The 25441-nt window shown below is 42.3% G+C and overlaps 1 protein-coding gene and 1 non-coding gene across 2 annotated transcripts in view; one reads left to right on the plus strand and one right to left on the minus strand.

Annotated features, from left to right (window-relative positions):
* Positions 1–21431, plus strand: part of SLC37A3 (solute carrier family 37 member 3) — a 44619-nt gene extending 23188 nt beyond the window's left edge. The window contains exons 11-15 of the mRNA XM_087723010.1: positions 752–853; positions 2068–2115; positions 4220–4371; positions 13254–13319; positions 16235–21431. Of these exons, the coding sequence (XP_087579136.1) occupies positions 752–853; positions 2068–2115; positions 4220–4371; positions 13254–13319; positions 16235–16327 (461 nt within the window). The 3' untranslated portion in view covers positions 16328–21431. The remainder of the gene's footprint in view (positions 1–751; positions 854–2067; positions 2116–4219; positions 4372–13253; positions 13320–16234) is intronic.
* On the minus strand, positions 7190–7292 carry LOC148044060 (U6 spliceosomal RNA). Its single transcript, XR_015697784.1, has one exon. It is a non-coding gene; the product is annotated as a U6 spliceosomal RNA (small nuclear RNA).
* Positions 21432–25441: the final 4010 nt, after the last annotated feature.

Consider the following 25441-nt stretch of genomic DNA (forward strand, 5'->3'; position numbering starts at 1 on the left):
GTGAACTTACATAATACTTCTTCCTCACACCCACAATAACAATTCTATAAGGTGGGTGGCCTAAGAGAGAGTGACTAGCCCCAAGCCAGTTAGCTGGTTTTTATGCCTAAGGCGGGACTAGAATTCACAGTCTCCTGGTGATTGGTCCAAAGTCCTTCCAGTGGGCTTTCATGCCTAAGGCGGGACTAGAACTCACCGTCTCCTGATGATTGGTTCAAAGTCCTTCCAGTGGACTTTCATGCCTAAGTGGGCTAGAATTCACAGTCTCCTGTTGATTGGCCCAAAGTCTCCCAGTGGGCTTTGATGCGTAAGTTTCACAGTTTCCTGGTTTCTAGGCCACACCTTAACTACTATATCAAACTGGCACTACACCAATCTAATTGCCTACAGCAGCTTCCCCACAGTTGGGCACACCCCCATCTTCAAATCCCAAAATTCTTACCAGTAGTGTTGCTATCTGGGCGGTCTGGAAACTTCAAGTCTCACTTTGGAGAAAACCAAAATGGAAAAAAGATGGTTTAGAACAGTGGCTGGAGAATCTTCCAGTCAACACAATGTATGAAAGACAGCTAAATTTGTAGCCAATTGTGCTTTAAAAAAAAGATTACATTTATATGCCTACCATCTCACTGTCCAATGATTCTGGGTAGCTTCCAGCATTGTAAAAACAGTAAAGCAATAAATGTTGATTCTTGGTGCGCATAATGATTACGATCTGTTGTGATAGTCTTTATTCCTTCTATTTCTACAGGTGGTACTATCCAAGGTTTTATATCTGATGTGCTACAAAAAAGAGCTCCTGTATTAGCTATTAGCCTCATCTTGGCTATTGGATCTCTCTTTGGATACAGCCGTGAGTATTTTCCTGCACAATAGGTTTCATGGCATGAGCTTGTTTATCTAGCCTCCTTATCTTATGCACGAAACATAGGGAGGCCCTGTTTTCTTTACCGTATTAAATCAGCAATTGAAATGGGTTACAATCAACTCTGCTTTTGAGTTTAATAAGAGATAGCATTCTCAGCAACCTTAAAAAAAAAAATATTACAAGAAGCCTGCTGAATAAGCCAGGCAGGTAAAACTCTTCTGCTTTCCTCCTTTCCATCCTGCTTTCATTAGTGGTGAACCAGGTGCTTCTGGGAGATCCACAAACTGAGTGTTCCATTGTGTGCTGGAATGAACAGGAAAAGGAGAATATTCTTTTCCAGTAGAGGGCGCTATCTGCACTTGTGCAGATGTACCTTTATTGGATCATTGCCGGTGTTCAGGCCATGGGCACAAGTGACAGTAGTGGTTTTGCTACTGCTCATTTCTTAGGGTAATTATGGCTTTGAAGTATCATAAGCTTTAGTTGAAATCCATTGCTTCTATCATTTTGCTGGAAACCCTGTAATTTTTAGAATTGAGCACCTGTGGGTTTCCCCCTTGATTCATTTCTTTTGATTTAACCCTTTCTGGGTTAGAGCAGTGAGCAAAAGCAAAGCTTGTTATTATTTTGGAGGTTTCATAGATAGTCCTCAAGTCTGCACTTCCGTTGAAATATTGCATTAGCAGCTTCCATCACTCACTCTTGGCCATATCGCTTGATTAGATCAGTGCTTGGCAAAACCCCTTTTGCTGAATTCTTGCTTTCAGTAAGAAAGGGAACAAGCTGTTCCCTTTGGTTTTGTAGGTTCATCTATGAAATGTAAGGTCCTTTCAGTCCAGTGTTCTTGGCTGCCTTGCTAAATGTTCTATTCCACTTCAGGGAGAATCAAAGTTTTATTGATCCAAAATTGCTCCAGTAGTTCAACTATGGACCCAACTGAATACAGCTAGCATATAACTTCTCTTGTCTTCCTCATCTTCCTCCCCTGGTTTTGAGAGGGAAGCATACTTAACCATCAGTGAAGGCAAAGTTAAAGAAACCCTCTGTTGCAGCAGAAGATTAAGGCACTGTTAACATACCCCGCCAATGCATAATTTTGTAAAGGGTCTCTTTTATAATCTGCTTTTCAGCCAATCCTGAACTTTTTATCTGTTGTGGCAAAAAGAATTATGACCTTTTTCTTTTCTTTCTTCCCATAGGTTCCCCAAATAATAAACCTATCAATGCTGTTATCATGGCGATTACAGGTAAAAGATCAACATATTTTCAGGGACAGTAAAGATCTGTTTTCATAACGTCATATCTTGGCTTGTTTCAATATTTTCTTCCAGCTGTAGCCTGTCTGGCTTGTTGGTCTTTGCCTAGTGTGATAGGCAAACCTAACCACTGTTATTTGTAATCCAGCAGATTTATAACAGCATCTTCTATAACCAAATGGGTTATTCAATACTAAAATCGTGGTTTACTGCAACGTATGAAGCAATCATTTGAAGTCTAGTATGTTACAAGACTTTACTGCCGTCGGTGTCTGGGTAGATTCTCAGTCATCCAGGTCATGGTTTTTCCAAAGGTGCTTTTGCAAAAGGCCACTGGACTTTCTGGTTTTTCTTTGAAGACTTTTCGCTTCTCATCCAAAAAGCTTCTGGAGGAGAGTATAAATCTTAGTATAACTAAAACGCTCTGGTTTCTCTTCAGATCGTATCAATCTTCTGGATGAGAAGTGAAACATCTTCAAAGAAAAACCAGAAAATCCAGTTGCCTTTTGAAAAAGCACCTTTGGGTCTACTGCCATAGCATTTAAGGAATATTGTAAATTTTGCTTTCCCTTCTTCCAGAAGTTCACAATCAGCAGCTTTGGGAGAGGGGAGCAAACACATAGGTGGTTATCTAATTTCCATTGACTAATGGGACACTATATCAGTGGCCCCCAACCTTTTGCGCACCAGGGGCTGGTTCCGTGAAGAGAGGTTCTTCTGCAGACTAAAGGGGGTGCGGTTTTGCATGCTGCCTGCATCCTGTGGATGGGGCTTCACTTATTTGCGTGGGCCAGTTGCTGACATGACCTAGACCAGTGATGACGAACCTTTTCCAGACCGAGTGCCCAAAGTGTGTGTGTGTTGTGTGTGTGTGAATGCATATGCGTGCCCAAAGCCCCAAAATGCAATGCGCCCATGGGCCCTGTGCATGTGTCCCACCCCTACACATGCACACACAGCCCTACCCATGTACCCTGCCCCCCCCGCATACACCCCACCACCTGCGCATGCATGGCAGAGTTGCGAAGGCCAGCTGGCCAGAGGGAGGTGTGCATGCATGTATGGCAGAGCTGAACTGGGGCGACGGCTCGCATGCCATCAGAGAGGGTGCTGCGTGCCACCTCTGGCACGCATGCCATAGGTTTGACATCATGGACCTAGACTATGAAAACTTAACGATGAGAAAAGCACGAGCAAGATTGCGAATAAGCAATAGTTTAGACCGGTGATGGTGAACCTTTTTTGTCTCACATGTCATAAGTGGGGGGAGCCCGGGGGGGGTGCGTGGGCATCCCACACCCATAATGCAATGCACAACACCCCTCAGCAGGCGCTCCCCCCATTTTTTGCATGCTTTTTTTGTCCTCCCCAGGCTCCAGAGGCTTTATAGGAGCTTGGGGAGGGCAAAAACAGCCTTCCCACCCCCGCCCCTCCAGAGGGCAAAAAACGACCCTATGAGCAAACTGGAAGTCACTTCTGGGTTGCTTGTAGGGTCATTTTAGCCCTCTGGAGCGTTCAGGAGCCCTCAGGAGGCTTCCCTGAAGGCTCTGGAGGACTAAAAATGGCCCTATGAGCAAACTGGAAGTGACTTCTGATTTGCTTGTAGGGTCGTTTTTCGTCCTCCGGAGCCTTCAGGGAAGACTCCGGAATGCCCTTGAAGGCTCCGGAGGGCTTAAACCGGCCCTACGAGCAAACTGGAAGTTTGTTCCAAAATTCTGGCTTGCCTGTAGGGCTGGTTTTTTGTGTTCCGGAGGCTTCAGGGAAGCGTGCCATAGGTTTGCCATCCCGGGTCTAGACCAGTGTTTCTCCACCTTGGCAGCTTGAAGATGTGTAGATTTCAACTCCGAGAATTCCCCAGCCAATGGGGAATGATTGTGTGATTGCAAACTAACAATGACTCTAAACTAAATCAGCACATTTTAATATTTCCACTGATGTTTGGATGCATGGCTGGTCTGACTTTTTGACAGTTTTCTTTGGTTAAGGGGCAAGGTTGCAAGTTCAGATGAAGATAGTCTTGCTTTGTATCGGAAACAGAGCCCGCTTCTTCCGTCTTCTCATCCTTAGCTGCATTTTCCTTTTGATTGTTTCGTAGGCTTTTTTATTGGAGGCCCTTCCAACATGATCAGCTCTGCCATTTCTGCTGACCTGGGACATCAGGACGCGATCAAAGGAAGTAGCGAGGCTCTTGCAACCGTGACAGGGATTGTGGATGGCACCGGCAGTATCGGGGCCGCTGTGGGTCAGGTAAGACAGATCTGAAAAGCAATCAGGATCGTTGCAGCAATGAAAGAACTCATACAGTTGGTCCTTGACTTACAACCATAAGGAAGGTTGCTCATTCTGGGTGGAAGTGTTGATGGCCATAAACCAATCATTACAAGATAGACCCAATTTTACAATCTATTTTTGCAGCACTCATTACCGTGTTTCCCTGAAAATAAGACAGGGTCTTATTTACTTTTGTCCCACAAAATATGGCTTCGGCCTTATTATCAGGGGAGGGCTTATTGTTTTGGGGTTGCCGGGCGGCTGCTCCCTTGCGAGCGGGCTCCCAAAGAGCCGGGCACAGCCTCAGGGGTGAAGCAGCCATGAGGTGACCATGCACACATGCAAGCTGCGGCGGAACAGGCGCTCGCGCAACCACCCTCCCTAGCTGGGCAGAGCTCCATGCACTGATCTAGGGCGAATCCCGAATGTGCCAAGCTGCAGGAGCTGGGGGGCGGGCAGAGTGCCACGTAGCTTGGCGCCTTAGGGGTAGCCCCTAAGTCAGTGAATGGCGCTCTGCAGCTGGAGAGGGGGTTTGCCAGGTGTCACCTCATGGCTGCTTCACCCCTGAGGCTGTGCCCAGCTCTTCGGGAGCCCGCTCACAAGAGAGCAGCCACCTGGCAACTCCTCCCTCCGGCCAGGCAGAACAGCACTCCCCAACCTAGCGGTATCCCAAAGGCGCCAAGCAACATGAGCACCTTTCCCCCTGGCTCCCGCAGCTTGGCGCCTTCGGGATACCACTAGGTCGGTGAGCGGTGCTCTGCCTGGCCGGAGGGGGGAGTTGTCCAGGGGGCTTATTTTCAGGGGGGGCTTATATTTTGCCCACGCGAAAAATGTGGCAAGGTCTTGTTTCAGGACAGGTCGTATTTTTGGGGAAACATGGTAAGCAAATCAGTACAGTCATTAAGTGAATGTGCAGTTGTTAAGCAAATGTGGCGATCATGAAATATACATGTTGTTTGCTATGGGCCATTTTTGCTGAAATGAAGTAGGTAAATGCCAGATTTGCTAAAACAGATTGTGGTTATGTGACCACGGGATGCTGCAAATGACCAAAAATTTTGACGGTTGCTCAGCGCTCAAAATGCAGTCATGTGACTGTGGGGGGAGGTAGCAGTCGAAACTTTGGAATTGGGTTGCGAGTTTGTTTTGGGGAGAGGAGGTTGGAATCGGTTGTAACTTCAGTCACTTAGCAACCGGTGGAGAACAACTTGTACCGAAGTGAACATTTTATTGAAAATTTAAGATCCAACAGGCTTTTCTTTTCAGCATAGTTTCATTAAAGGATGCATTAATAGTAATATTTGTTACATCTCAAGGACAAAAAGGTTAACTGTCAGAGAAAACATAACTTTTTGGGGATTTTTGGTTTAGAAAAATATGCTTTCAGCATATCCAGAGGACATTCAAATCACTGCAGTCAAATTCCCATCCTGTGGCTCCTGCTGACTTATTCATACAAACGTCGTCTTTTGTGGGGCTGCTAACTTGTATGTTTGAAAGCCTGCTGTTTCGGGAGATCTTCCCTATGGCAAATTGCATTTTTTAAAATATGCTTTTTTATCCTGTCTTTATTATTTTTATAAATAACTCCAATATTGGTAAATCTCTCTATATATAATGGTGTGTGTGTGTGTGTGTGTGTGTGTGTGTGTGTGTGTGTATGTGTGTGTTTTCCAGCATAACTCTGGAACGCCTCGAGCAATTTCAACTAAACTTGGTACACAGATGACTTACTCTCTGGAAACAAATACTGTGGGGGTAAGACACCCCTAAGACCCCTTTGGGTGTGTGTTCTGCTAAGATACAGCCTGTTGTGCCTTACAATGGCTTCTACCGTACTGCCGTAAAATGGCTTCCACTGTGCAGTGCAGTGAAGTCGCCAAGGTTACAGCCTCACAGTAGTCCACAGGGGGGCTCCCTCCGGCAAGGGGGAAACATTAGAAAATAAGATGGTATCACTTTCTTTGATGCTTCTGAGGGCACAGGAAAAACATTTGGAACTAATTTAATTGTTACCGAAATCAGGGCTTTTCCTGTCTAATATAAGATTAGGATAAAAAAATACCCAGGCAACGCCGGGTTATCAACTAGTAGCCAATATTATTTTTTCCTCCTATTTTCCCCACAACAACAGCCCTCAGAAGTGAGGTGGGTTGAGAGAGAGAGAGAGAGACTGGCTCAAAGTCACCCAGTCAGTTTTTATGCCTCAGGCAGGACTAGAAATCACAGTTTCTTTGTTTCTATATTTTTATACATCTCATTGCGTGAATGGTTTGATTCCTGGGAGCCATACAGTTCAATACCAATAAACATAACAGTATTATTCCTAGTAATTACATTTCATTTTCATTTTTACTCATGTAATTTCTACTATCATCCTTCAATTCTAAACCTTCTCATAGTTCTACCATACATTGTATCATCTTAACATCGTTTTTGCTATTTCCCCCCCTCTTATTTCTATCTCTATTTTAGCCCCCTCCCTTTCCCCCCCTTCCCCTATCATTCTAATATTCAAAGACGTGATCCAGTTTCCTGGTTTCTAATCTTGTGCCTTAACCACTAGACCAAGCTGCCTCTCTTTTCCTTCCCTTTCACCTTTCCAACCTCTTAAGGTACCGTATTTTTGGGAGTATAAGATGCAGCTTTCCCCCTCAAAATAGAGGCTGAAAATCTGGGTGCGTTTTATACACTGAATACAACATTTTTTGCTTCCCAAAACCCTGCCCCCTTCACCAAAATGGCCGTGCATAGTCTCTAGAAAGCTTTCTTTTTTTTTCCTTTTTTTAAAATAAAAAATATGGAACGCTTCACGAATTTGCGTGTCATCCTTGTGCAGGGGCCATGCTAATCTTCTCTGTATCGTTCCAATTTTAGTATATGTGCTGCCGAAGCGAGTGTCTCTAGAAAGCTTTCAAAGAGCTCCTGGGGGCTGAGGAGGGCAGAAATGAGCAAAAAATGGCCCATTTTTGCTCAATTTTAACACCCCCCCCCCCAGCCCCAAAGAGCATTCTATAAACTTCCTAAAAGCTATCCATGCCCTTTTTTTAACCAAAAATGGGCCTGGTTTTTGCTCATTCCCCCCCCCCCGGAGCACTCTGCAAGCCCCCTAAAGGTTATTCATGCCTTTTTGGGGGGGGGGGGGACGGCTGTTTTTGGGAGGTTTGCAGAGTGAAAAAACTTTTTTTTAATTTGCCTCTTCAAAACCTTGATGCGTCTTATACTCTGGTGTGTCTTATACTCTGAAAAATATGGTATATGTGTGTGGGTGTAATGGGGAGGATAATACACAAGGAGAGCCAACTTTGCATATCTAACGATGTTGCTGTCCAGGAAGATGGAGATATAAATAATTTTACTTCCTACTATATTTCTATGCTTATGGCTTCCCTTACTCATCTCTGTGTCACCTAGAAAAGAGAATCCTCCCTGTTTCTGCAGCAGGAAGAAAGAGCCTAGGGCATGTTTCTCACTGGTTTGTATAGTATTTACAAGGCATCAAGTTAGAAGCCAGGAAACTGTGAGTTCTAGTTTCGTCTTAGATATGAAAGCCAGTTGGGTGATTTCTGATCAGTCACTTTCTTTCATCCCTACCCACCTCAAATAGGAGGAAGAAGAAATGCTAGGTATGTTTGGCACCTTAAATTATTTATAAAAAAAATAGTAAAGGCAGGATATAAATACATAAATAAATCTAGCAGAAACAGCGAAAACAGAACTAAAAAAAAAAAACCAGGATACAGAGAACAAAAGAACAATTAGTAGCTATTTTGATAAGGTAGGAAAAAGGAACACTAACCCTTTATGGAGAAAGGAGGGAAAGATGTAACCGGGCAAGGAAGGATGCCATATTTACCGTATTTTTCGGAGTATAAGAGGCACCCTTTCCCCCCCCCCCAAAAAAAGAGGGTGAAAATCTGGGTGCATCTTATACACTGAATACAGCATTTTTGGCCTACCGAAACCCCACTCCCTTTCCAAAAATGGATGTGCAGAGGGTTTGGGAGGCTTATAAAGTGCTCTTGGGGGCTGGGGAGGTCAAAAATGAGCAAAAATGTGCTGTTTTTGCCCCCCCCCCAAGCTCCCAAGAGCACAGTACAAGCCTCCCAAACCCTCTGCATGCTTTTTTTTCGCCTTTTGGGGGTGGGCAAAAAAACAGGTGTGCAGAGGGTTTGGGAGGCATGCAGAGTGCAAAAACTTTTTTAAAAAATTTACCTCTTCAAAATCATGGTGTATCTTATACCCCGGTGTGTCTTATAGTCTGAAAATGTGGTAAATATTATAAATAGAATTAAAACCAACCAACCTTTCTCAAAATTAAAGGTATCCATTTTTTCAGCAGTAATGTCTGCAGCCAGTTCCAACTCCTGCTCGTTTCTTTTAACAGCATCTTAGCAAATGTAAGGTGACACAATTAACAAGTCATATTTCTGTTGTGTAGATAGAACATGAAGCTACTTTAAAAAAAAAATGGTCTGTTGAATAAGCAGCTGGCTTCATGCAAAATATAAAGCTATAATGCATGAGTTCACGCATGACTTGAAGCCGAGGACATGCAAGTCCCAATGTGATTTCGTGCTTTGTGAAGGAAATCTGAGTGTGTAGAATTATATCCCAATGCAGTGGGCCTGTCCAAGTTGCCACCCCCAATTTGGATGTCATTTCCAACAATGGCCAAGCAAATCTGAGGATGGAGAATGGGGTGGGCTATAAATAGCAGGAAATGAATAAAAATGTAAATGCAGGAATAAATACAAGCTGTTCTTATTTATTTTTATTTATTGCCATAATATTTGCTATACGTAGCTGACATTTCAGCTGGGGCCTGACCATTCTTACGAAAATGCATTGTCCCATCAGCTTTCTTTTGTTTTTTTAATGATTCATTAACTTCTTTATATGCATAAGAATAGATGAATAAATGTACAATACCAACAGGTGGTTCTTCCAAGTAAACAGAAGGCAGGAGAGTTACAGGCAAACATAAACAGTTAGCTTCATTTCAGCAGACAAGCCCAGACAGACTGCTTTCTTACTTCTCAGAGCAACAGACTGCTTAATACCCAGACTTCTTAGTTAAGTTTCTGTTTCAATTCTCTGCACAGAGTTAGATCTGTTTAAGCTTCCATTGTCTGACTTAGTTGCTGTGTCTATTCATTGGCTGACCTTGTTCCCATGTCTCTCCCAGTCATGAATATTTTAACAACTTGCTTTACTTGCTGCATTGCTCACCTGCAAAATGGCTCATAAGAACCGAGTTCCTTCTCCCATTGGCTCCTTTTATGTAAACAACCAATATGCATTCATGTTTACAAGTGAGTCTCTTCTGGGGGCTTTTAGACTAAGCAAAGTTCCTTATGTTTGTCCCAAAGGTGCTTTTTCTGGAGGCAACTGGACTTTCTTGTTTGTTTGTTTTTCTTTTGAAGATGTTTCGCTTCTCATCGAGAAGCTGCTTCAGCTCTGAGAGGATAGTGGGGAATGGAAGGATTTATATTCCTTGCATTCAGCAGCTGGTCACTTGCATCCTTTCAGAGGGTCCTTAAAGCACTTGGAGGCTTATCTGTGTCCTCAGGGTCACCTGAGTAGTGCTCCTGGTTCCTGTAGTCTGTAATTTTTCCCCCTTCTGGAAATCCATTCTTACTCCCACACCGTTCAAAGGGTGTTCATCCCAAATTGTATAACTAAAAGCAGGGGGGGATCCTACCGATTTAATTGAGTTGCATGCTTCGTGCACTATGCGCATGTGGGTGGTTTAGAGAAAACTTACCTTCTGCATTACCGCTGAGAAGGAAAACAGTTGGGGCATGTCAACTGCCATGCGACTCAGCTTAGAAAATAAAGGTCAGTAAAATGCAAGGGCGGGCGGGTGGGCTCACTCGCTTATTGAAGCAAACCGGTTTGCTCGCAGCTGATCTTCGGTGCTACTGGTTCGCCCAAACCGGTCGGCTGGGAAGATAACGGAGAGTAAAGCGCAGGGGCGAGAATCTGAGAATCTCTACAGATGTTCATTATGTTTGTTTCTCCTTCCCAGGGTCAAAGCTGCAAGGCAGCGTTCCTTGCGTTGTAGAGTTTTCAGATAGGAAGCAGAGGTATTCACACAAGACAATACAGGGCTAACTTGGAAGAGATGTGAGTGCAATGTAGGAATGCGGTTAATGATTTGGCAAAGGTGTTGGCTACTATAGAGACCGCCATAGAGGTACCTGAGGGACCGCCTCCTGCCAATTACCTCCCAAAGACCGATTCAATCGCACAGGCTTGGCCTTCTCCGGGTTCCATCTACCAGCCAATGTCGGCTGGTGATTCCCCGGGGGAGAGCCTTCTCTGTTGCTGCTCCGGCCCTCTGGAACGAGCTCCCCGTGGAGATCCGGACCCTTACCACCCTCCCGGCCTTCCGTAAAGCTACCAAGTCCTGGCTGTTCCGACAGGCTGGGGGCTGTTGAAATATCCAGCCCCGCTTCAATTGTGAATGTTGTGCATTTTTAAATTTTTTGTATTGTCTTATTTATTCCCCTTTCCCTGTTTTATTGTGAGCCGCCCGGAGTCCTTCGGGAGTGGGCGGCATACAAAACTAATAAAACAAACAACCAAACAAACAAAACAAAAGTGCCGGGGTTGGAAAGGGTATCTTTTTAAAAAACTTGGTTTTGGGGCAATGTTACAGTAACGCATGGGCCATCCTGATTTGAGGGAGCATAAGCAGTGTGGGATTCCTCTCAGCTTTCTTCTGACTCAGGAGTGGTTTTGCTCTAAGAAATTACTAATCCTTTGCCTCATGACCTCGGGAAGCAACACAGTGCTTTTCAAAGCTATAAGACCAGCCATTGTGCGAAGATAACAATGGCGTACCTTCTGTAGAATTCATTATTCCTAGCCGTTGCCATTCTTCCAATTGTCCAAACTTCCTTTATTCACGAGGGCTTTGTGTCTGACAAATTGTATCCTCTACTTCCTTCCCTACCTAAGATTGCTGTTATCTGTGACAGTACATCACCATAGCAACCAGCTGAGATTCCACAAACTGGGCTGTCTCCCCTAGTGGGAAGTCCGCGTCAGGAATATGTTGAACTTGTCAGAAAAAGAAGAGCCTTAAAGAATGCAACATATGAAACATAAATGCACCCAGGTTTTTGCCAGCGGTTGAAACGAGTGCACTTTGGACCAAATCTCTCCAGAACCATTTGAAGTGATTTATGGAAGGGGATAAAAAGCAGAAACATTATTTATTGATGCATAAAATATCCCAAGTGAAAAGATTTAATTTCCATGCAAAAAGTAAACATGACAATATTTTGAGCTGGTTTGTGTACTGTGCAGTTATCTGGGCTGTTTAGCTTTCAAGCCCTATTAAGTTTGTCATTTTAATAGATTAATTTTACTCTATTAATTTTTAATAGATTAATAGATTTTAATAGATTAATCAATTCCCAGCATCTATCTTTCAGTCAGTCAGATTTAGCACTAGACTATTTGTATAATTTAGAGGCTGCCTGATTCCAGTCAGCAGTTACATGAAGAGGTTTCTCCCCAACCCTCTGATTTAATTTGTGCTATTTGATATGCCTCTTTCTTTCTTTTTTTTACAATTAAAAAAGAAATGTGGAGGAATGTGGAGATAGTACAGGAAGAGAGCAGCGCTTTGCCAGAGTGGCAATGCCAGTCTCTCAGGAGAAGAGGAGGCAGCATTTGGAAAAGATTTCCAGTGTGAGATCATTGCTCTGATCTGTGGAAGTCAAAGGCGGCAGTGTTGGATTTAGACCGAACAGTTTATTGGCTGTTTTTTTTTTTTTACTAAGCCACCTTTTAAGGGCAGAAACTGTCCCACAGGAGGCTTGCCACAATAAAGACCCAATGAAAACATAATGTAATAGAATAATAAACCTTATGAAAGGTGCAGACCTCAGCAGCAGAACATTTTATTCCCTCAGAATTTAAAATCGAAGCAGCGTTGCGGTGCTGCAATTAAAGTCCTATTCGTTTAGAAATCTCCTCAGCTCCTGGCTGGGGCATCTTAAGGACCATTTTCTCTCTCAGGCTTCCTTATTAGTCTCTGCCCTACTTGGCTCACTGATAGGTTCGGATGTGAGGAGAAGAAACGTGGGTTTCTTTAGTCACTTCTGCCTCTGGAGAAGTTTGTGTATATCGTTTCGGATGCTTAGATTTGCAAAGGGACTTTTGGGAGAAAGAGAGCCTTTCCCCTGCTTTGGTGATCATAAGACAGCATTTTCAAGCATGCTGTTTGATACCCTCATAAAGGTCTAGGCTGGTGTGCCAGTTTTCTCCTACCTGCTGTGCTTCAGATATGATGGAGCAGAGCTTGCGTTAGTCCACCTCTGAAAAGAGCTGTGTGTGGAGCTTGGCTTAATGTTGAAAAACTACTTAGAGAGACAAAGAGGAAGGCAAAGGAGCCTCCGTGGGGATCCTTCAGAGGTGGTATTCTGCCGGTTTTGAACGGTTTGGCCGAACCGGTAACAGAAATAGCGGGTGGCTCCGCCAACCTGCCCTGGCTGTACAGCATTGCATTTAGCCCCCTTTTTTTAGGCAAAATGAATGCACGGTGGACGTGACACATGCGCTCACATTTATGAACCAGTAGGGAAAGTAAGTGAATACCACCCCTTGTGTCCTTGTATATGTTTATATTTCCTTGTATATACGGCATACTTGCATGTGCACACACATGCACACACACACACACACACACACACTTTTTACTGTATATGAGAGAGAGAGAGAGAGAGAGAGAGAGAGAGAGAGAGAGAGAGAGAGATTTGTATGCATAAACAAAGTAATAGAAAAATAAAACTTGTATGCATTCCTTGAAGGATGTAGATTCATTGTGTTTCCTTTCCTTCTAGTACTTAGTATCTTTGATCCAGGAGAGGTTGGGATGGATGCAAGTTTTCTATTTCTTCATTCTGATGGTAAGAAAACATTTCTTATTTTTCTTTTTAGATTATATCCTTCCCCACCAAGCAGCAAGGAACTCCCCCCTCCCCCCAGATATATGGAATTGTTAAGACAGCAGATTAAAACTCCTGGTTTAGCATTATGTTAAACTGTAGTGCTAGAGTGCACGACTATACATTATCCAGTTTAAATCAATGGCAGTTTCTTCTCATTTAAAAAAAAAGGATTGTGGCCCCAATGAGATAAAGGCAGAAGTAAGAGTCAAATAAAGGATGTCTTGATTGATGGCTCCATCTTTTCACTGTTGAATTGCTAATAGCTGGCTGGGGTCCAGCCCCTTGGTCCCCATTCTGATGGCATCTCTCAACGGAAACAGTTGTAGGTGAATATTTAAACTTTCTGAATAAGGAGAATAAAATGAATAGTTTTCATTCTTAGCTAAAATTCATCCAAAGAAGATGAAGGGCAGTCAAACCTTATAGAAGCTTTCAATATATTTGCAATGTATTTTAACTTTCTTGCCTTTTTATCCTGAAAGGATTACATTTCCTCAATTTGACAGGAGATGGCATTTGTATGAATCATCTGATTGACAACTGTAACACATGGAATATAATTTCTTCATAGGTTGCATGACATTCAATACGAAACAGCTCTCATGTGAAATTGAGATTGTTAGGGTTTGATCTGTATCCTCGATAATGGGTGTAATTTTCAGTCTGTAATTGGTCTGCCATCTCAACAGTCTGTATTTGAAGAATGGTACCTGATAGGAAGGCTGCAACCTTGAACACATTTAGAGTATGCAGATAAGTTAGAACTCTGAGTAAATGCATATGGGACTTTACAATAACACCTCTTAAGATCTAAAACATCCTTCCTTAGTATGAATGCCCTCCAAACATGGACTTCAACTATTAGAATTCTCTGCAACAGCCATGTGCTGGCTGGGGCATTCTTTCAGTTGTAGTCCACGTATCTGGATTGGAAAAGCTGGGCTAAATGCAGTGGTGGGATCTTAGCGGCTTAACAACCAGTTTGGTCATTGCGCACGCGCTGCGCTTGCATGCACAGTTTTGTGAAATGTTACCTTCTGCATTACTGCTAAGGAGGAAAACAGCTGATGCGCATGGCAATCCGCTCTGCCAAGCTACTCAGCTGAAAGGATATAGGTCAGTAAAACTCAAGGGCAGGTGGGCAGACCCCACTGATCGTCGGACTGAACCAGTTCTCTCCCAGCTGATCGTCGGAGCTGCTACTGGTTTGCCCAAACTGCTCCGAACTGGTAGAATCTCACCTCTGGCTAAATGTGACCTCTACCATAGAGGTTAACTCAGCAGAAAAAATGGACAGCTGTTCCCTTGTGGAGAAATGCCATCAGTTAAATTAAGGGTGGGGAATTGAATCCAGAATGGAGTCGGAGGCAGTTCTCACTTGCCCTGTCATTCAGCAAACACACATGAGGAGTTTAATTGGAGAGCCCTCTTTTTCCTTATGCTAACTATTTCTTCCATGCGGGATTATATAGTTTGACAAGTGCATGCTTTCCATCATCAGGGGCAAGTTGCAGAAACTGGAGCGATCTTGGAGGCCTAGTGAACAACCATTTAAATATGAGCCAGCAGTGTGCAGCAGCTGCCAAAAGCCAACACAGTTCAAAGCTGCATAAACAGAGGGATAGAATCAAGATCACATGAAGTGCTAAAACCACTTTATAAGGCTTTGATAAGACTTATGCTGCATCCAATTTTGGTCGCCACAATCTAAAAGGACTGTTGAGACTCTAGAAAGAGTGCAGAGAAGAGTAACAAAGCTGATTAAGGGACTGGAGATTAAAACTAAAGAACAGTTGCTGGAATTGGGCACATCTAGTTTAATGAAAAGAAGGACTGGGGTTGACATGATACCAGTGTTTTGATATCTTAACGGGCTGCCACAAAGAAAAGGAAGTCAACCTATTCTCCAAAGGGCAGAACAAGAAGCAATGGGTGGGAACTAATCAAGGAGAGAAGCAACCTAGAACTAAGGAGAAAGGCATGAGCAAAGCAGAACTTTTGGCTCCTCTTAGAGTAGAAAATGGATCAGATGGATGCTGCTTCCATCAAAATAATCAATATTGGGCCACTTGGGCAAACAGACTGATCAGGTATAAAGTGCTTCTAAGTATACCTGGGATGGCAAATCTGGATCTGCCTCTGTGTAATAGCAGTAGCAATAGCACTTAGACTTATATACCACTTCACAATGCTTTACAGCCCTCTCTAAGTGGTTTACAGAGCCAGCCTATTGCCCCCAACAATCTGGGTCCCCATTTTACCCACCACGGAAGGAATGGAAGGCAGAGTCAACCTTGAGCCTGGTGAGATTCGAACTGCCAAATTGCAAGCAGCCAGCAGTCATCAGAAGTAGCCTGCAGCACTGCACTCTAACCACTGTGCCACTGTGCCACTGTGGCTCACTTTGGTTTGTAATGTTTGATACCCTCTAGAGAAGGCGTTTCAAACTTGTTTTCATTGAGGGCCACATCAGGGTTGTGTTTGACCTTGGAGGCCCAGGAGGGGCGTGGCCAGGTTGTGCATGGCCAGCTCGACATCACTCGTGTCGTGGGCGTCTGTGGTGGCCGAGCACTCCGCCAGCAAAAATGGGCTCTTGAGCTGCATTTTCAGCTGCAATGGCCTCTTGCGACCCTCTGCCAGCGAAAATGGAGCTTGTGAGGGCCACGAGCTGCCCTCCCGAGCTCTGTTTTCATTGGCAGAAGAACCACGGACTGGACCTTTGCTGTTTCCAGGGCAGATCTAAGCACCTTGCAGGCCGGATCTAGTCCCTGGGCCTTGAGTTTGACACCCCGGCTCTAGAGCTAGTGCCATAATTGCATTCAACCACATTGTGGCTCTGCCTTCAAAGCTCTTCCTATCTTTTTTTTTTGCAGACCAGTTTAACGGTGGTCTTCATCATGCCGCTGATAGTGAAGGAAACCAATATGCTCCTTTCTCAGAGGCGCTTGCGCAGGTTGGCCGGCTGACTCTCTTCTCTCTTCTGTCAGTGGAGGTTTTTTTTTTCCCAAGGGGGAACTTGGCTCTTCAGGATTTTTGCCTTCATTTCTTGATTTACATCCACAAAGACCGGATTTGCTGAGAAATGGCCACCAACACATCTATCGCTGAAAGATTGTCATCTGAATCCCGTCTGAAGATAATGCTATGGAAACCCACCACTGGGAAAGAGCGGACTGTCTGCTTGGAAGGCTTAGTTGAGTGTATCAGTGAGAGATGTTTTCTCTTTTGATTTTTACCTCTTGTTTCCAAGGCTTGTGTGTGCGATTATCAAGATCAAATGATAAAATGTTGGGCTTGTGTGTGGGAGAAAAGTTTCTTGAAAGCAGAAAGTGATTGTGCCTAGAAAAAGCGTTTGTATAGTAAATCCTTGATTTAATGGATAGGGACCTGGGCAGGGGAAAGGGGTGTCTATTGAGCTGAATGAGATTGTTCAAGGCCAAAATGTACCTATACATGAAATTACTTTAATAATCATAAAGTGTTTGGTGTCACCTTTACCTATGAAGCCATAGGTAAAAGCCATAGCTGAAAGTACAAATATTTATACCTTCCCTTACAAAACATAGTCACCAACTCTTGTAAAAGAGTTTTGAGATAGCCACTAACTGGCCAGGTAATTATTTATTAACTATTTTTTAAAAATAAATTACGCACGTGCAGCAGCAGGAAGCATCTCCTGACCTGACTTGATCCCTTGTTTGGGATGAATTCTGATATGGCCTGAAATGCAGACAAAAATCCAAATCCAACCTCTTTTTGTCCACTGCATTCGAGATCCATTAAAACAGAGGATTTACTATACTTGCTTTCTTCCTATTGTGCTCGTTTATTGGTGGCAATCTGGAGGTCTTCCAGATGTTTTTAAACTTTAGGTTCCTTTGTGTCTCTCCCCATTGGCTCTGCTGGCTAGGGCTATGGAATCGGAGTTAGGCAGCAAGAGGAGAGCCACTTTACCCGTCCTGATGCCAAAGGAAGATAATGTGATTTACAAAGGGAGAAATCCTTCAGATTTGCAAAGTGGAGTGGAATCATCAAGAAAAAAAAACTTTGCCAGCTGATGGCTGCTGCCTTTACACAAACCGGCCCTTGTATATTTCTTTGTACTGTAATAAGTTTGGATCTTTGTGTTGTAATCCAGGCGCCAAAAAAAGCTGCCAAACAGAGGAAATAGACAGCTCTCTTTGCATTTTCCTTTGGTGAAAAGGAAAGGCATTTCCAACTATATAGTAGTATGAAAAGAGCATTTCAGAGCAGCCTGGGCCAATCCACTGCTGGTTCTTGCAAGCTTTTTGGTAGCTCCCTAACTGCATTTTTTTTTAATTAAAAAAGAAATATACAACAGGGTACTATAAAAGCAGCTGAAATCCTTGGTGTCCTTATGTAAAAAGAACATTTGTAGGGTGTTTGTTTGATCTCCAAATATTTGTCCTATCCAGATGTTCATGTTAATTTAACCTTCTCTCTCTCTCTAGCAGAGCAACTGCATTCCGTACTTGATTTTTTATCTGTCTAATATTAACTGTCTAATATGTGAAAACAAGCTGGGTCTTTGGAGATGTGCACAGCCAACTATTTTATACAGAGGGGTAGGAATCACAGTTTTACTAAGATCCTTACATTTTTGTTATTATTATTTTTTAAATAGGTTTGAGAAAATGGGAATAAAAGGGAATAATTATCAAAATTTGAGATTGTTTACTATGTCTCCTTTACTGGAGATCACTGTCGCCTACAGTATAGGCAGAGACCTTTTGATTTCTTTTTAAGGACTCCACCAAGCCTGATCCTTCCTTCCTTAAGACCCTATAACTATAGTCTATGATCCTCACCAAAGGCATTATGTGGGCAGAGCTGGCCATTACATAATGTGCATAGCTACTCTCTCCGCCCCGAAATCAAAGCTGCATTGGTTACTTTTCCTTCTTATCTTTAGCCTCTAGATCAGGGGTGTCAAACTTGATTTCATTGAGAGCCTTGAGTTTTATTGAGGGTTGTGTTCAACATTGGGGTCCAGGATGGGCATGGCCAGCATGACAACATTCAAGTCGGGGGGTGCTTGTGGTGGCCTGAGCACTGTGCCAGCGAAAAGAGGCTCCTGAGCTCTGTTTTTGGCTCCGATGGCCTCTTGCAACCCTCTGCCAGTGAAAATGGAGCTCGGAGAGCCACACACAGCCCTCGCAACCTCCATTTTCACTGGCGGAGGCACCATGAGTTGATCTATTGCTGTCCCCAGGGTGACCTCATGGGCCAGATCTAAGCACCCCGTGGGCCGAATCTGTCCCCCGGGACTTGAGTTTGACACCCCTGCTCTAGATCAGCTTAATCCAAATTGAGGAATCATGCCATTAATAAATGCTTAGAAATATTTGGTATAATGAGGCAATTTGAACTAGACGTTCAAATTGATTTATATTTAGGGCTGCTGTTTCGAGCACTTGTCTTACATATTAGTGCATAGGTCTACCTTACAAGTTCAGTGATGTTGAGTTGGATCAGATCGTATCTGTGTTGTCCTCATCTTCCTTTTTTACAAGACGCCATTTTCACATATTTTCAGAAGTTTCCAGACAGGAATGTATTAACAAGTGCTGTGCTCAGTTGGCATCTATGGTTACCCCAAAATTAAATGCAAAACATTTGCTTTTAAATAGCCCAAATCATCAAATCGTATAAGATCTTGGTCTTTTTTGCTCAAATTATGAAAGATTCTGGGCGTTTTAAAAACATTATTTTTAGCGCCTCTGACACAACACTTGTTCTTGGAATAATATCTCCTGCCTAAAAAAAGCTTGCTAACTCTGTTGTAGAGTGTACGTTCCTGCAAACTGATGTGGATCAAGCAGTCAAACCCCAGGTTTTTTTTTTTTTAATGTGGAATAACTATGGCTTTATAACAGGGCATTGGTGAAATTCAGCAGGTTCTGACAGAGAATTGGTAATGGTTATTTGGAGTAGTTCGGAGAACCGGTAAATACCACCTCTGGCTGGCCCCAGAGTGGGGAGGGAATGGAGATTTTGCAGTATCCTTCCCCTACCACGCCCACCAAGCCACGCCCACAGAACCGGTAGTAAAAAAAAAATTGAATTTCACCTCTGCCAATTTTACCCCTGCTTATTCCTTATGCCCCCATTTGCCTGTTTAATAAACAAGGCATTCTCTGGATTCCCACTGTACAGAAGGGGGTGGATTTTTGCAGCATTATTGTCTGAGCTAGCTGGTGACTCTGTAGTTCAAAACAGTGGAAAAATTGGACATGTAATCTTCAGCACAGGCTCAGAAACCATGGGTTCAAACAGTATCAAGCATCCCAGTGTTGTCCTTTTCCTGAAAGTGCACTTTGCCATTGCATGCATGCAACTGAAACTTCATTTTTCTGAGTCAATGTGTTGTGCAAATTGTAGCCCTTTTAGTTAGTTCGCAGTTTGGTATATTGTGGGAACTCAAAAAACCTATTAATTTAAAAACAAACTAACTTTTTTTTTTAATGCAAATCTCGCCTTCAAAAACTGAAAACTAGATGAACACTACAAAATGAGTTTCTTTAGGGTGCTAGAATCCTCAACTCAATTTTCAAGACTGCTTTTTACCTGCTGACATAAATGTCACCTTGACCCTAAATTTCTAATGTTTCGTTGTTATTGAGATTGAGATAAAAAGAACACTAAGCAAATTGTGAATTTGAGGGAAAGAAATTCTTCTTGTTTTTTTTTTTTAAAAAAAATTTATATGTGCTTAATGGTTAGTTTCTTTTTTTAAAAAAAATGTATATGTTCATGTAGATTTTTAAAATCATGTTATGGCTGCTGTAAAGTTTTTGATAATTTAAGAACCTCTTAATTGTGTCGGTTTACTGTTTTGTGTGTTCTTTTCCTGTCATGCTGCTCTATTCCACTGTTCACAATACACAATAGCCTAATTTATGAACATTAAAAAAAAACATTTCTCAACATCTTTACTTGTAAATTAGAAATCTACTCCAAGAGGAGAAAAAACATTACAGTAAAACCAAATTTCCTTAATTATTTTCTCCTTTCTTGCTTCTTTCCGCTTGTGATATGTGGTGGCATCAACTCTTTCGTGGGATACCATGAAAAGAGATGCCCTCAACCATTGACTTTTGTTTTTAATCATTAAAGTACTTTCTTAAGAATTATGCTTAAGCGATTTGAATGAAGCACGAAAGCATGGTGTTGAATTCTAGCCCTGCCCTAGTAAAAAGAAGCTTTTCCAGATTTGGGGACATAATCACTTTTCTCACTTCTGGTGAGCTTGATGGGAGGCAGCCAGAAAGACCACCCTTCCTGCATATTTTCACCATGAGAGAAGAACAGGAAACTTTATAATCACATCCTTGAATCGAAATGTGAGAGCTCAGTCTATGGATTTCTTGGCTGACTGAAGGTGAAGACGGGCCAACACTCTGAAGCAGCAATCACCCGATCTGGCACCTTTGAACTGTTAGACTATGTCTCCCATTGTCTCCAGCCAGCATAGCTGAAAGTTATGTGAGCTGCAGTTCAATGCATACAGTATGGAAGGTTCCAGATTTGCCAAAGTCTGTTCCAGGGTACGGTAGAATTGGTTTTAATGCAGATTGCCTTTGTTTGAAATACTGTTAGGTGTGTGGAATGCAACACATGTATGTTCAAACCATTTCTACCACATTGGGAATGTTTATTTGTTTTTTGCCTGGGTAGCTGTTAACTTTGATAGAAATTGTTCATCTTAGCAAACACAATGAAAACATATACAGAATTTTCCTCGCAAAGAGTTAATTTCGCTGCCCGGAGTCATGTATTTGTGATGGGCAGCCATAATGAATGAATGAAATGAAATGAAATGAAATGAATGAAAGAATGAAATGAAATGAATGAATGAATATGAAAATTAAAGGCTGTCAGCAACAAATTCTTCATAGGGTGCTATGAAATGTTCTGTTGGTAATACTTTCTCTTTCTATCGTATATATTTCCACTTAAAATTCTCTGTGAAAGTAAGTAGGGGGAAAAGACATGCTGTCAACTGTCCAATTGAGTTTGATTTTATTAAATTATTTTTGGCAACAGAAAGATTCTGTGCATGATTTTTATTTTTGACTTATAATGAATGTTGCTTTTCCTCGTCTCGGAAGTTGTATTAAGTTGACCACAAAGCAAATCATATTTTAAAAGTTGTAAAAGGATCACTTTCCATAAATAGATATTTTTCTACAGAGATTGGGATCATTCTATGTAATAGTTTATGTTCAGTGCCCCTAAATATCGAAGGAGCATATACACAGTAGAATGTATTAAAAAGGGGGTATCTGAGGAGATGATCAGGAACTACAAATTAAGTCCTGTGCAGTGGTGGGTTTCACATTTTATTACCACCGGTTCGCCCCGCGTGCCCGCTCACTTCGCACATTCACACACCCCTTCTGTGCATCCACCCGGCCTTCCATGCATGCACTTTGATCATGTGCGCGCCTTCTGTGCATGCACTTTGCTCATGTGTGCGCCTTCCGCGCATGTGGCCAGCCTCAAAAACGTGCCTAAATAGAACGGCATCGAGCCAGGGCGATTTCCACTACCAAACCGTCTGAATACCTCTGTGAAGAGACATGGAAGGAACTGAGTATATATAATCTTGGGAAAAGATGACCAACAGGGACATGATCCTCAGAGACTCAAAAAGAAGGAGCTCAAAACCATTCTTTTCCTCCCTGTAGAATGCAGGATATAGAATAATGGATTTAAGGAAGCTAAACTTCAACAGAAAGCCAGTATCTATCTGTGGGGCCATTTTATTTAGACTTTTTTTTAAACTGAGCAAATATTTGGATTCAACGGTTCCCTTTTAGCTTTACGATTATAAGATGGTAATGTCCAGGACCACATAGAATAATCAGTTTTTCAACATATCTACTTTTTTTAAAATTAGCAATGAAAGAGGAGGAGACAGAGGAACAGAATGATGATTTCTATTTACAGTCTAGCTTATCTAATCTTGCATTTAAGTAACCTTTCATCTCCAGAACTGCCAAATGTAATTCCCCATCTGTTCTCCTGACAATATACTGGCAGCCCATGGAATATAGTGTCAAGAGGCTGACTCTTCTCACCTTCCTCCCCCCCCCCCCACCAGCTTTGGTGGAACCCGCTTTCCCTTTCACCTGTTAATGGGAGAGGTTGATCTAATTGGTGGGCCTTTAAGAACATCAGACGTTCTTTTTCACTGCACCTATATTTTACATCTGACAATACACATCTTTGTAGAGCTTAATCCAGATGAGTTCAGAACACTGGAACAAAGACTACAAGGCTCTTATTAAATAATACGCATAATTCTCACCAATTTTCAGTCATCTACAAAGGGCGATCTTGGCCAGTCATTACCCTTCATACGACCTTACTTCACAGAATTATTACAAAGGATGAAAAATGAACAGCAATGAGGGGCTGTTAGAGTAAGGATGGGGAAGCCTTTTCAGTTCCAAGCACTGAAAAAGGCGCCAGGATTAAAGAAAGACACACCACACTCTTTCCCTCCTGAATATTACTTGTTCTCATGCGCATCACACTCGGTCCCTTTCTCACAACCGATCATTGAAAGGGAGCAATGCAATTGGCTTATTAAAAAAAAAAAAGGCACTGGGACACCTGAGATCAGTTTCAGCTCTTCCTAGTAGTTCTCAGCAAGGTTAGAAAACAGGAAGGCAGGAGAAAAAGATACAATCCTGTCTTTCATCCTTTTGCTAGCAAGACCCTTGCGGCTTATTCATTTTAATCCAGTGATTTAAAGCAACGTCACTAGAACAGGAATGGGAAGCCTTTTTGGTTCGTCTCTCTATCCCCACAATCACCAGAGGTCTCTTGATGCTATTGCTTGGGCAATAGGAAGGCAGGCTCTGAGCAATTGCCAATAGAAAAAGAAAGCAGAGGTCTACCGTTCAGTGCTCTTGAGACATGTGGACCACTGGTCTTAGAACAGGGGCGTCAAACTCGCGCCATCCTGGCAGTGTCACGTGATGTATTGGTCTCCTCTTTGCTAAACCGGGCATGGATGTGGTCAGTGCATGATGCATGTGGCCAGTGGTGGGATCCTGCCGGTTTAAGAACCGGTTGAGTGATTGCGTGCTTTACGTGCTTCACATGCTTTGCGTGCTTTACTCCATACGCGGTTTTAACAAAACTTACCTTCCAGGTTTCTTCTGGGGAGTAACACAGCTGAGGCGCAGCAATCCGCTCTGCCGTTTGAATCAGCTGAGAGGATATAGGTCCGTACAGCGCAGGGACGGACGGGTGGGTCCTCCTGATCATTGGAGAGAACCGGTTCGCTCCCCAGCTGATCATCAGAGCTACCGGTTTGCCCCAACTGGTCTGAACCGGTTGAATCCCACCCCTGCATCTGGCCCACAGGCAGTGACTTTGATAGCCCTACCTTAGAAGAAACAAGGCAGACTAAGGGATAAAATTAAATAATCTGGTGGAGTGGAGTAACAGCCTGTTATGTTTCCTTCTTCTCTAAACTCTTCCTCAACATACTTTATTTAACCTGGATCCTTCGGGGGGCCAACAAGAAATTACATTGATTCCAATCGTAGATAAAATACCTTCCTATTGTAAATCCATCAACGTTTATTAGAAAATACTTGATTGTTAGGAAAACCTGGGATAGAATTGGACCAGGGAATACTGTAACTAGGAGTTTTATCACAAGAGCAAATTCTTAGCCAGAGTTTACTTTCGTCCATCTCCTAGATATTTTTGAATGACAAGACATACTACACTACAAATTGAAGAAACACTAATTTGACCTTGGCATCAATGAAAATATTTATTTCAAACTGTTTCAGGTAATAAAAAAAACCTTTATCTTTCCATTACCAATTTAGGCCATCTGTGTTAGTGGGGTGGGGGGTGGGGAGTGGAGAAATAAATGCCCTTCTGGTGAAATGATTGAATTTGCACATTATTCTAAGCCATGCTTTGCTTGCTCATTTTTTTTTCTTTTTTTGTGTGATAAATTTTTATTTTATTTTAAACACATAAGCGCATCAACAAAAACAAACACATAACTTAAAAACAACATAGGAACAATAAGTTCCATCGTATATCATACCGCAGTTCCGAATCGGTTTCTTTGCAGTTAGTGTTTTTCCTACTATACATTTTTATCTTCCATTCATAATCTCCTTATTCGTTATCCATTTTTGTGTACATTTCTTTATTTATTTAAACTTAGCTACTTATGACCAAATATTATTTACCTATATTATGCTTTATATTTTTACTGTCATTTATTCTCTTACATACAGTTATAGATATACATTCACATAATTATTCTTTTTCTTTGTCATTCTTATATTATTATTATTCCATTTGGAAGGGTATAAGGTATATTTTAAAATGCTTTGTTTACCATCCTTCACACCTGCTAAGACACCACCTTGTTTTCTCTTTCTTTGCTTGCTCATTTTTTGTTGAATAAACCACAATTGGCTAGATTTATACCACACATTAAACTGAAACCAAGTAAACCACATTGTGGCTTAAGAATTCTTTGTGCATTTGTATTTCTTAAACTCTAATTTATTAACACTACTTCCAAACTGCATTTCTATGAAACACTTATGGAGATTTTCTGTTAAAAACAAGCTACAAACAATCAATGTAATCAACCATCCTCCAAAGGTTTGGGGTCTACAATTCCCAGGATTCCTACTAGCAAATTTACAGATTTGGACTTTTAGTTCTAATCCCTGTGCAGAATATCAAGTTGCTGAAGTCTGGCTTTAACTTTCAAATACCAAGTGTGGGAAGTGAGAAGAAAATACATCCAGGTATTCGTTGACTCTTTTTCCCTAATGAGTACTTTGAAAAATTAACACAGAAGGTGGTTTGTGGGTAGGAAGAATGGCCATTAATCCGAAATGGTCAATAAATTCAACTGGGCTGGAGTTGCCAAGCAGAAAGTTGTTGAATCCAGTATCATTTTAAAGAGCAATAGCTTCTATCTCAATCGTGTCTTTCTGTTTCTGCCAAAATGTGGAAGTCGTTATTGCTTCATTCCAGTCTCTCCACCTTTTAGCATTTCA

This window comes from Thamnophis sirtalis, unplaced genomic scaffold, assembly GCF_051295495.1.
Source record: "Thamnophis sirtalis isolate CommonGarterSnake01/CBP01778 unplaced genomic scaffold, rThaSir2_p1.2 scaffold_9, whole genome shotgun sequence".
Taxonomy (NCBI): domain Eukaryota; kingdom Metazoa; phylum Chordata; class Lepidosauria; order Squamata; family Natricidae; genus Thamnophis; species Thamnophis sirtalis.